Source organism: Dendropsophus ebraccatus, chromosome 5 (assembly GCF_027789765.1).
Source record: "Dendropsophus ebraccatus isolate aDenEbr1 chromosome 5, aDenEbr1.pat, whole genome shotgun sequence".
Classification (NCBI taxonomy): Eukaryota; Metazoa; Chordata; class Amphibia; order Anura; family Hylidae; genus Dendropsophus; species Dendropsophus ebraccatus.
In genome coordinates, this window is record NC_091458.1 from 90,191,062 (window position 1) to 90,204,385 (window position 13,324).

At 41.9% G+C, this 13,324-nt stretch overlaps 1 protein-coding gene across 5 annotated transcripts in view; it reads left to right on the plus strand.

Moving 5' to 3' along the window:
- FARP1 (FERM, ARH/RhoGEF and pleckstrin domain protein 1) overlaps positions 1–13,324 on the plus strand; it is a 145,914-nt gene that overhangs the window by 24,524 nt on the left and 108,066 nt on the right. For all 5 annotated transcript variants that reach the window (XM_069970694.1, XM_069970692.1, XM_069970695.1 and 2 more), the window contains exon 2: positions 2,079–2,285. In XM_069970694.1, coding sequence (XP_069826795.1) covers positions 2,115–2,285 — 171 coding nt within the window. In that variant the 5' untranslated portion in view covers positions 2,079–2,114. The remainder of the gene's footprint in view (positions 1–2,078; positions 2,286–13,324) is intronic.

The window sequence follows — 13,324 nt, forward strand, 5'->3', positions numbered from 1 at the left end:
GACGGATCAGTAAGAGTATTTGTCCATGGTCAGATTTTGGCAGTATTGGTGTTGTCCAGGCTCTTTGTTTTTAGCTATTCTTTAGTGAAGTTGTGCCGGTGGTCGCCATCGGATCACCCAACAGTGACCCGATAGCTTTTTTATTTTAAAGTCTGTAAAATATCTGTCCATGTACACATTGTAAAAAAAAATGTTTGAGTGTGTGCACACATTTTTCTATAGACTTCAGTATAGTTCATTATTAGATTATAAATACAGTTGCATTTTATACCTATTTCACAGGTATACCTATTTTTGTGTTTACGCCATTTGCCCTATAATAAAACTGACATGTTATCTCTTTTCCTCAAGTCGGTAATTTTTTGGTCTATGGGGCTGTTTGAGGTGTTTTCTATCAGTAGCTTGTTTTTATATATTTAACTTTTTGATAACTTATTTAAAATTTTATGGATTTGATGCAACCAAAAATCAGCAATTTTGCACTTTGCGCTTACACTGTTTACCATGCATGGTCAAGAATGTGATAATTTAATAGCTCGGGCAAATACGCACGCGGCGATACCAAATATGTTTATTTTTCATTTATAAAATGGGAACAGAGGTGTGATTCAAACTTTTATTAGGAGAGACTTGATAATAAAAAGACTTTTTTTTTCGCCCCCACATACAGTAATTTGAAGTCCCCTGGGGGACTTCTAATACACCTGCCAATTGCCGAACTGGGATCAGTGTCATTGCTAAGCTGAGGGCCTGCCAAGATGAAGGAATCGCCCTTCTGCTATCACATCACGGCGGAGCGTCCACTTATTCGTCAGTTTTGACAGCTGCATTTATCTAATAGTAAACGTAGGAGACAGCACTTCTTGTGAAAAAACATGATTTTTTTTATTCACAGCAGACGCGACGTTTCGGCTGGTACTTCAGCCTTTCTCAAGCGCCTGGAGCATTCCTAATGATGATGAGGGCTGGGAGGAGGGACAGAGGGGTGGTGCAAAGTTAGGGCACAGATAGTCCCGTTTGGCACGGGCTTCAAGTTTAAAAGTATTTTTTTAGGACAATAACTGCATTACCTGCCGAACGGATCGAAGGACAGATCTTGGATTAAAAGCAGCTATCCGAAGATACAAGTGGTTTGGCGGGGTTCAGATTGTGGGTACAGAGTCGCTAGGCATTTAGAAACGACACTTCTTGAGTTTTTGGGTGAGCAATAGCAGTCATTTTTATATTAGTTTTAGGCTATATATTATGAATAAGGAAGATGGGTTTTGGTGCTTGGTTTCTCTACAGCAGGGGTAGGGAACCTTTTTACCTTTTTGAGAGAACGCAAATTTTTTAAGAATGTAATTCCGCGAGAGCCATACAATCTGAATATAACTAAATTACTAGTCAAGTAAATGTCTGCATTTTATGTTAGACCAACACTTTTAAAGTACAATAAAGTCTCTGAACTCTTATTAATAACGTTGTTATGCTGCAGCTACCAATCAAGAATAAAGTACTTCTTACCATTAATGGGACTTCTGGTACTGCATGGTTTTGCTGATGGCTTGGTAGTCTGTCCCCCCCTCCCCCCCCCCCCCCCCCCCCCCACACACACACACACATACACCACCCAACCTGACCTCTCACCCACACACACTACCTACACCACCTGACCCCCCCCCCCCCCCCCCCCCCCACACACACACACACACACTACACCACCTGAACCACCCACCACCACCGCACATACATACACTTCCCCACCTGAGAGATGGAAGGATAGTGAGTTCAGCTGCCAGGGGAGCTGGGTGACCACCAACATGGATGCCACTTAGCTTGCAGATGTGGAGCAGGTGCATGGGGTTCGCTCCTGTTCCCCGTTGATTGGAGGAGCATGTCCAGCGCTACATGGGATGGGCAGTAGGTGAGGCTGCTGCTACTGTCATTGCAGTGCTGGTGGGCTGGTGGGCGGGCTGGTGGGCTGCGAGCCAGATATGGCCATCAAAAGAGCCACACACTATTAGCAATTCCTTTCTCAAGTCATTTTGTGTATTAAGATACTGATATACAGGTCTGTCTCCTGCTTTTCTTCACAGTGGCACACAGGGTAAGAGGCATTGGATTTATAAAGAATGGGGGAGACAGAGCAGCAGCAGACGGCGGCCTCTCGATTAGGTGCTCCAGAGAGTGCCGGGATCAGCACTTTAGAACATGGCACGAAGCCACCTCTGTCGCCACAAGGCAAATCTTTTCCATTCAAAGTCCAAATGTTGGATGACACACAGGAAACTATTGAAGCCCCGGTAAGTGTTTATATGGCCCAAACTTACAAATACTGTTCGATTTAACTTGATAAGACGCACTGCTTTCATTATTAATCAAGTTTTCAATATAGTTATAGATAATAGATTTTGTTTGCCATAAGGTTTTACTCTAAGTTATTTTTATTAAATACTGTATTTTCCTGTGTATAAGACTACTTTTAACCCAGGAAAATCTTCTCGAAATTCAATAGTCGTCGTATATGCTTGGTGTCGTCTTATAGGGCTGGTGCTAAAAACCTTCAGGACCGGACTGGAAAATCTGTAGTCGCCGCATACGGTGGGGAGAGCACAAAAACTGCCGCATCCCCACAGTATATGGCGACTGTATGAAGGACAGAGCAAGCAGCTGCAGGCACCCAGAGTATGGAAAAAAGAGATATGGTAGAGTGGCGCTGTGCCCAGAAAAACACACACCTTTCACCCGTCCGGCCTACCCTTGTATCCTACCGGTTTTACTGTACCTTCTTCTCTGCCTCTCAGATCTCGCTGCTGTTTTCCTATTAGTCTCTATTTGATGTTTGTTTGAAGAGGGGGTAGTCTTATACGATAAGTATATCCCAAACTCTATATTTTAACTGGAAAAGTTTTTTGTTTTTTTTTTGGGGGGGGGGGGGTCGTTTTATATGCTGGAAAATACGTTAAGTTATTGTTAAAGGAGTTTTCCCATTAAAATTTACTTTTCCCTTGTCCACAGGTCAGACCCCCTGGGATCTCTTACTTATTCCCTCTCCTGTGGATAGGGGACAAGTAAAATTTAATTGAAAAACCCCTTTAATGGTCACCAGTGTTATATGGTATGGAGGCTTCCTGAATATGGAGTGCATTCAGTGAACTTGTAATAAATGGGTATTGCCACCCTTTCATATTTATATCATAAATGTGCCATAAATGTGTGTTAGATGCAAGCCTCATGTCTCATATCCTGAATTCAATTGCCCATTGAGCTTCCCGATCACCTTCGGCTGCCTTAGGGGGGGCCAGGAAACCCTTCATTTTAGGATATCTGTGAGATCCAGAGGTCATATTTCTATTAAAACCAGTAAGATGTGAAATCCAACTTAAAATAAAACATTTAAATTTTTTCTTTAATAATGTCTCTATTTATTTTCAAATGCAGTAGAGAAAATAACATGCTAGGTGACATGTCAGCCAGTTGGACAGGCGATAACATATAATATTGAAAATCAATATTGCTGTCAACCAAAACATGGAAATAAGAAATAACCAGAGCCATGTAGATTGCGCCCTCTCCAGAGTTTGGAAATCTCTGCACCCCCTACTATGATCAAACAGATCGCTAGGTTTACTATATTTAAAATTGTATACTGTGAAAACCATGCCCTTACTGCCCTTTTGAATGATGTGTGTGTGTGTGTGTGTGTGTGTGTGTATAAGGCCTTACTAAGAGGGGCACATACACTAGTCAGGTTAGGTTTATGCTTTCTCTAAAGGCTGAATTTCTCTTTCAGATGCTTCCCCTTTTAGGCTTAAAAATGCATTGCATACATTTACACATGCTGTTTCTGATCCAGAATTAATATAAAATATTACAGTATACGCCTAAATAGTAAAGTGACAGAGAAATGTAGCAGGCTGCACTTTGTCTGGTCAAACTAAATGTATCCAGATATACTGTTTGTTTTATTTTGCAATGTGCTTTGTCTATAACCTCCATCATGTGTCATCTGTTTAGCCCCTGGGGAAAAATCTAATAGTAATAGGTCATTTTTAAGCAATGATTGGAGGCGCCTGAGATGCCAGAAAAAGAGCTGAGGCATGAAAGAGCATCCCTTCTGTCCTGATTATACCTCTTCTAGCCAGAAAGATTACTATTGATTTTTTACTGGGAGGCCAATGTATGAAAAGTTGCAGGACATTCCAGACCATGCCTGCTCAACATATACAGTTATAGTGAAAGGTTAACACTCTATGTATACATATTAACATATTCATGCCTAGTTTTATTTCTACTTATTGAACTTCACACTTTCCATCAAGATTTAATTTATGAAATCAACAATGTGCCAACGTCTCCTACATGCAGTTCTTAGTAATGATACAACACAAGCAGGCAAAAGAATGGGAAGCAAATAAGCTTACAACAAAAACAATGTGTGAATCACCTTTACTGTAAGACAAACAGAGCCCAATGATATCATTAAGATGTGAAGAGCCAGGACAAACATGCACGTTCAGGAAAATTCAACATTTCTATGTGGCAGCAGACAACACAGCTGAATAAACATGTGCATTACCGTAGTCAATAAATAACTGCTGTTTGCCTTAAGTGTCTGACGACTACTTCTGCTGACTATCTCTGAACCTTCCATTACATGAAAAGCTTGCATTACATTACTTTACCTTACCTTTACCTCACATTACTCTATTGTTATCCTTAAAGTGTACCTATTGTTTGAGAATAATGTAAAAACCTTCTTGGCTTTATCAGATTAACACTTTAGAGTGGTGACATGGTGATTTAGTGCTCTTAATGCTGTTATTTTGGTATTGAGAGCCGCTCCATAGTGGATAGCTATTTCTTATGAGTACAGCTAGGACTACATTTCAGTGGGAGAAACAAGAGCTTAAAAAATAAATCCCATACTTTTTTTGTTGTTGTTGCCCTCATGTAGTGCTGGTGAAAGTGCACTGTGCAGGCTTACACTATACTGGGTGGATGATAGTATAGTACACTATTGTAGATAGCATGTGGGGAAGAAGGGGACACTGATGGCACTGTGTTGGCAAGGTGCTGTGTCAGCAAGCAACCTGAAGCACTGAAGAGGCTGCACTGTGCTGGGGGATGATTACACAGTACACTTCTATAGATGGCATAAGGAGGACAAGGGATTACTATTGGACTGGCTCTGAAATGTACTATATGAGCACAAAGGAAAACAGTAAACTCTGCTGCGATAAGAGGAAGTCTTTACCTTTGCTTCATTACTCTGCCTAAGGGTAGACACACACACATTAGATCTGCAACGGATACCACACTGCAAATTTGCAGCAAAATCCGCTGTGGATCCCTTGCCTGTCTTTTTCAATGAGATTACATACTGGCAGCGGGATTGACTCCCAGTGTCTAGATGTCCTGCTCAGCCAATCAATGGGGCATTCTGCCCGTCAGGCTGCAGGCTTTGAAGTCTGCTCCATTCTGTGCCGCTCTCCCCCAGGTGCTGCACGGAGCGGAACAGACTTAAAAGCCCGCAGCCTGACAGGCAGAATGCAGATAGAAACTAAGCGAATTGCTGTAGATTCGCTCATCTCTAATTATCAGCTTAACACATAATAAAAGGAAAGGGGGGGGGGAGAATAAGGGAACAACAAGGGGTGGAACAACACAAATTTAAATAAAATTTCTATAGTGAGCTATCCTGTCAAAACCACTCACTCTACTAGTGGTGGTGGTGGGGTAGTTAGAGCTAAATTATGTATAATATGATTGTGACGTTCAACCTTGCTGTCTATATATGTACATGGTTCAATTATGAAAGAAAAGACCCTCCGATGACTCTTCTTTTTCAAATTTTATGTTAAGCTCTTGTGCTGAAATAAAAAAAAAATGTTTTCTCTTAATCTACATTGAATAATGCATAATGAGAATGTGTTTAAACAGAAGTATAGATTTTCATCAATATCAGTACCAACTTTAATCATCACTTTCAGAAAAGGGAAAATGTCATGTTGTAGCCTCAACTGCAGACTGAGGGAATACATTTTTGCGCCTGTTCTGACAGTCTTAGTTGTCTGTCTTTAGTCATTGTAACAGTATTGTACACAGTCCTGTTTATATAGAAGCCTGGAGCTGTCCTGCCCTATACTTTATCATAACAGTGGATGGGGTTGGGTGCCAGACTTCCCTCTTTCTCAATAGTATTAAAAATGGCAGTAAAGCAGGTTGTATTGTGTGATCCTAAAAGTACATGGTGTACCAAAACTTTTTGGTGCTTATTATAGTTTTTAGATTAAATGAGTAAGGGAAGGTTCACACTGTATTTTTGCAGTTCATTTTACATATCCATTTAATGGTAAAAAAAAAAAAAAATGATGCAATTGTGTGCATCTGTATGCATGTGGACTTTTTTTTCTTTTTGCATACACCAAAATGTGATTGATCATGTTTTTGTGTATGTTAAAAGTAAGCATTTAAAAACTGATCCATTAAAAGGATTGCAAAAACGTAGTGTGAACCTACCTTTAATAGTTTTTATAAAAAGTAAAAAAAAACAAAAAGCAGAAAGCTAGTTGGGGAAACACCAATAAAACTTTTAATAATATTCATTAAAATAGAAAACACCCCACAAACCTCTAATTCCACAGCCGTGGTTCTCACTAAGTAAATAATGATAAAAAGTCTACAAAGCCACACACCAAAATCGTGGCACTCCTGGACCTCAATGCACACTAAGACCACACTCTCTGGTACATAGATAATAAAAGGTGCGGTCTCACCCTCTCCACGGTCTGTTCTGGTCCTGGTGTCACTCTCTTAAGTCCAGTTTGGTATAGCACAGGGGTACACAGATTCACTTGGAAGGCAGGATATCCTCTCCCTAGATGTCCCTAAATGTGTATGTGTGTCTCTAGCCCTGCTCGCACAGGGTTCGTCGGGGCAATCGCCCTAATAAGGGTGACCCCTGCCCCGGACTACCCCTTTGGGATACATTGGGATACACTCCCTATAATAACCCTATATCTGCGTCCTGACGTGGCCCGTTTCTATTGGATTTGCCAATTATCATCAGGGGATAGCATGAAAATAAAAGGGTAACTGTATCTAAATATTAGGCAGTGCGATTAGATGAGAGCACCTACTAACAATAGATCACAATGGTGATCATAAGCTCCCCAATAGCTAAAGTGCTATGTGCTGTAACTAATCCAGTGGGTAAACAAGTATGCTCGCTACATGAGGATGCTGCAGAGGCACAGTCTGGTGCAGTGGCTACCTATAGACTGTACTAGTGGTCCCAACCACGGCTGTGGCATTAGATATTTGTGGGGTGTTTTCTATTTTAATGAATATTATTAAAAGTGATGTTTTATTGGTGTTTCCCCAACTAGCTGTCTGCTTTTTTTTTTTTTTTTTTGCGAGATTCCACTTCCAGGTGTCTGGCACGGGCCCGAGACGTGACGTCTCAGGTCCGCTCAGCCACTTAGTGAAGGAAGCGGGATCCGTTTCAAGTCCACTCAGATCCCGCCTCTGTCACTGAGTGGCTGAGCGGACCTGAGACGTATCACCGGGTGCGGGCCCGCTGCTAAAACCGGGGAGGTGAGTGGACGTCTTTTCCCTCGGCCACCTCCTCCCCGGTCCCAGCAAAAAAGTGCCCCCCCCACCCCCCGCTGGAGTACCCCTTTAAGCAAGCAGCAAGGACCTTTAGCCAGTGCAAAGCACAGCTATAGACTAAAGTGAACAAGAATGTATTGTCTTATTTTTACAGAAGTTTTGAAGCCACATACTGCATTGTGTATTTTAATGTTTTAATTCCTGTTGCTGAACTTGGTTACTTCCCTTTACACACTTAAATAAACAAGCATAGAATTGGCCGTGGCATGTGAGAACCAGATTGTAGCCCTATGTCTTCAGCCTGACCTTGATTCACAAATTGTTTGTCTTTATTGTTATCCAATAAACCCGAATGGCATTGGATTTCATCCGGTGTCCTGGCTTATTTAGCCCACAATTCTGATTCATCTTAAAGTGTCACTGTCGTGAATTTTTTTTTTGCAGAAATCAATAGTCCAGGCGATTTTAAGAAACTTTTGTAATTGGGTTTATTATCCGAAAAATGCATTTTTATCATGAAAAAGCAGTTTGAAGCTCTCCCCCCTGTCTTCATTGTTCTCCTATGGAGAGAGCTAAAGAAAAGACCAAAACAGGACAACAAAGAGTTAATCTACAAATCCCTCACCTGATATCTCCTGTGACAGTCACCACTGACCTCTCTGAGCTCGGATTACAGCTGTCACCCAGCTCCGTGCCTGTAATCCTCTGTTATCTGCTTTCTGCTGCCGGCTAACTCCCTCCTTCCTCCTCCCCCCTCCCCTCTCCCTAGAGCAGACAGGGGACGTCTCCTGCAACAAGTCACAATTTTCAGATTTTTCAGAGTGGATGAAAAAGAGGAAGGAGGGGGGGACCTGGGAAAAGGCTTTTTACATGCAGATAATGGAAGATTTGGCTAATAAACCCAATTACAAAGTTTCTTAAAATCGCCTGGACTATTGATTTCTGCAAAAAAAAAAAATACGACAGTGACTCTTTAAAGCAAATGTACCATCAGTATATTCGCTTTAAGTTTTGCACATGAATAGAATGGCGCCGGTGCCACAATACCTTTTTCGAACCACGTCCTGTTTCCCGTGCACAGCGCCGGTCTATTACCAAGCACCAGCCAGGAGTGAAGCATTGGAGATGGTTTGGCCTGCCCCAGTGGGAGAAAACCCCTACCCCTCTATGATGTATCTCCATTGATTGGAGATGGAGCTGCGTCATAAAGGGGTGAGGGTTTCCTCCCACTGGGGGCAGGCCAGCCAGTCTCCAGTGCTTCAGACTGGGCCGGTGCCCAGTAATAGACCAGCGCCTTTTTATTCATGTTCAACTTATGTACTGCTGGTACATTCACTTTAAAGAGAACCTGAAGCCGTTCCAAACATATTCCGCCTGCCTCACTGTCTCAATGTGATGTCTCGGATGCCTCCGCTATCCACCACTCTCTGCTCAAAGAATTGGCATGTCAATTCTTTGGGCGGAGGCGCCAAAGACATCCCATTGAGACAGTGAGGCAGGCAAGATTTTGAGTGGAGCCTGCAGCGCGGGTACTACTCGGAATTTCCTCCTGTTTTGCTATGTGTGAACGGGCCCAAAGGCTGTAAAATAGAAACTAGTTTAAACTGCCTACAGCTACCAATCACAGCTCAGCTCTCAACTCTTAGTTCTGGTAAAGGCAGTTTACATCAGTTTCTGTTTAACACACTTTGGTTAATCTGGGCCATTAATATGTTTGGGGAGGCTATACGTCATTATTTCGGTTATTAGACATGTAGGGGGAGATTTATTAAACATGGTGTAAACGAAAACTGTCTCAGTTGCCCCTAGCAACCAATCAGATTTCACCTTTCATTTTCCAAAGAGTGTGAGAAATGAAAGGTGGAATCTGATTGGTTGCTAGGGGCAACTGAGCCAGTTCTACTTTACATCATGTTTGGTAAATCTACCCCTACGGTAGTGTCTACCTATTTGATCTGTGAAACGTTTAGGGGATTCTTTATTCCATAGCTATGTGTTATTTGCATAGTGATTCCTCTTGCAGCTGAAGTTTTTGTGTTTCCTTTGATTTTGTGGGAGTTTTATGCTTTTATTTTTCCTTTGTGTGCATTGGCTTTTGCTTTCTGGAGCCTTTTTTTAACGGCTCATTTGTAATCAGACCAAAATAATCCTGAAGAATGGATAATCTGCCTGGCAGGAAAATGTTTTCAGGGTAATGCCAAAGATAGTGTAAAGAAATGCTATAAGTGGCACATTATGCCATCCACTCATCAAGTGTTGCCTAAAGAAGCTTCATCTAGTAGAGCTATCTGACATTTTACTTCTTACAACATTTTTGGCCCCAAAAATATGATTCTGATATATGGGTATTGGATACTAGCTCAGCCCCAAGAATGCTTACATCAACCAGGCAGACAGCAGATACTTCAGGGCTTACCCCAAAGCTTCACTAATAACAAGTCATTAAATATTATGGGGGATATTGTCAGCCTACTTTTTTCTATTTTACGTATTTAATAAAATGTATACTTTCTTGTACAATTTTTTAAAATTTCTAAATGTTCTTGAGCCTCTCTGACAAGAATTTTGCACCTGTAGCCATTCCTGAAATTGCCGGCATGTTTTACTAAAGCTTGGTTGTTTTAGTAGGGCAGATTACAGAAGCAAATTCATGGCAAGCTGAGTTGCAAATACAGAACTGGAAGTAGGCGAAGCGAGTCGGCAGTGGGAATAGCTTTCTGCTCTCAGCGCTTATAACAACCCTCACTGTAGACAAGACAAACAAAGCTAATCTTAATTGAAATGCTAAGCATTTCTACTGTCTACTTCCCAACATACATTTTACTGATTTAACCCCTGTAGGTAAATGCTGTTGCTGCCTATAAATTGTTTCATCATAGTACACTGACAGTAAACTGACAAGTTAATTGTTTAAGGGAATGTACACCATTATCAGGAAATGACCTGTTGTTTAAAGGGGTTGTACTATCCACAGCATTTACCATATTTCTACAGTGTATTTTTACACATATGATTACTGACCACTGAGATCCTCTGCAATCATGTAAAGGGAGTCCTGAGCAAGCACATGTGCACATTGCTACACTACATTTTGCCTGTTGAATTGAAGTCAATTGGAAAGTACAACGTTTACATACCTCTTTCAGTCCCATACTGAGCAACAGTGTGCATGCTTTGTTCAGACGGGGACAACGAAACTCCAGTGATCATGAGCAAAAAGCCCCTTTCAAAGTGGATAAGAGGTTACAGCTCTCCTGTCTGTCTTCACTGTGCACCTATGCACAGGTCACACAGCATGCCTAAAAGCTTCTTTCATAGACATCAGTGAGTCATCTCCAGACTACAGCTTGCCATGGTCCAAATCTTTGAATACTGTTGTTAAACCTGAGTTGTAGATTCCCCCCTTTACACCCCCTAAATCTTGTACAGAAATTAAAAGAAAATCTACAAATACATTTAATCTAGATTGGTGCAACATTTCCTTTTATGTTTCCCTTATTATTAATTTCTTTTTATAATTGTTTTTTGTCACCTCGCTGTTACACGTTTTCTCTGGGCAGTAAGAAAATTACTATCATGCTCCACTTTGTGTCACTAATTCCTCCTTTGCCAGTGAGGTCCCCTATACCTAGTTTGAGCTAGGGGTTAAAGTGAATGTACCACTAGTACGTAATTTTTTATTACATGAATAAACCATTACCGGCTCGGGGATGCCAGTGCCATGGCCTTTTTTTGAACCGCTTCCCGATTCCCACACATCCGGTCTGTTACCGAGCACCGGTCAGGCATGAAGCACTGGAGACAGGCCTGAGAGCCCCCAGTGTGACAATCTGCCCTCCCCTTTGTGACGAGCAGGGTCGGCGTCAGCACCCGGCCAACTAGGGCAAATGCCGGGGCCCACAGCTCCTCTAGGGGCCCAGTCCCATCTGTTACTACATTTTTTTGTTAGTAAAAAAAAAAGTGTAGTAACAAAGGGGACTGGGCCCCTAGAGGCCACATGTGACAGTTAGGGGCCCGCCGATACATGCTGGGGTCCCCGGGCACCTGTCTTCCTTTACAAATCTTCCCTACATCCGAGTAGGAAAGAGGACCTTTGAGTGTGAAGGACCTTTGATGATGTCACGGGTCAAGTGATTGGACACCTGACGTGATAGAGGGCAGCAGGTAGGCTCTGCAAACTAATAGTGTTCTGTATGTGCTGGGGCTTCTAGTTGCTTTGTGTATAGAGGTCCTGCTGTAATATATATATATATCTATTACAGCAGGATGGATATATATATTACAGCAGGACCTCTATACACAAAACAAGTAGATATCTGTATCTATCTCCTATCTATCTATCCATCTATCATCTATCTCTCTCTCTCTATCATCTCTCTCTCTCTCTCTCTCTCTCTCTATCTATCTATCTATCATATGAACATGGTAAGACCTCTAGTTCTCCTATATACAGGTCCTGCAGTGATATACAGTGTGTGTGTATGTGTATGTATATATATATAGAGGTCTTACCATGTTCATATAATATATATATATATATATATATATATGTCATGCTGGTGCTGCTAGTTCTCCTGTATGCAGCTCCTGCTCTGTGTGTGTGTGTGTGTATATATATATATATACACACACACACACAGCAGGAGCTGTATACAGGAGAACTAGCAGCACCAGCATGACATTTATCTATAATCCTGTGACTGGGTCTGACTCCTCCAGAGTCCTGACTACCACAGAGATCAGGAGATACAGGAGGAGAAAGATATGCAGCAGCCGCATGTTTCTTTTGCTGCAAATCTTTCCTCGCCTGTCTCTCCATGATTTGCTCCTCAAAGGGGCCCGCGAACGCTCTGTCGCCCAAGGGCCCACAAAAACCTGGAGCCGGCCCTGGTGACGAGGCTCCATTTATTCTAATAGAGCCGTGTGACAGAGGGGAGGGGGTTTCCTTACACTGGGGGCGGGCCTATTTGCCCGCCCCCAGTGTAGCCTTTCTCACCTTTGTATGGCCAAATAAGCAAAGAAAGTGGATTGGAAATGAGTGCTGCACTGCTTCATATTTCTGCTGAATTATTCATATTTAGTCAGGAAGAGCAACAAAGGAACAGCATATAAGAGCTGGACATACACATTAGATGTGTCAATTGAACTGGCAGGATTGGTCAACCATCAAACGTGTGGGGGGCCCCCAGATGCTCCTCAACACCAGTATTGTTGTTCTGGTTAAAGGGGTTGTCCAGTGAAAATCTTTTTCTTTCGAATCAACTAATATCAGAAAGTTATATAGATTTGTAATTTACTTTTATAAAAAAATCTCAAGTCTTCCCATTCTTATTAGCTACTTTATGTCATGCAGGAACTGTTGTTTTATTTTCAGTCTGACACAGTGCTCTCTGCTGACATCTCTGGCCAAGACAGGAATTCTGTCTCGGTTTGCTATGAATCCCCATAGAAAACCTCTCCTGCTCTGGACAGTTCCTGTCTCTGCCAAAGATGTCAGCAGAGAGCACTGTGTCAGACTGAAAATAAAACAACACTTCCTGCAGGACATACAGTAGCTTATAAGTATGGGAAGACTTGAGTTAGAAGTAAATTACAAATCTATATAACTTTCTGATACCAGTTGATTTGAAAGAAAAAGTTTTTTTGCTGGACAACCCCTTTAATACAAGTGTTTTTAGGACCGTTTTTTTCCCCCTCCCAGTAATGGCCACGGCTATCCTGACGTCAT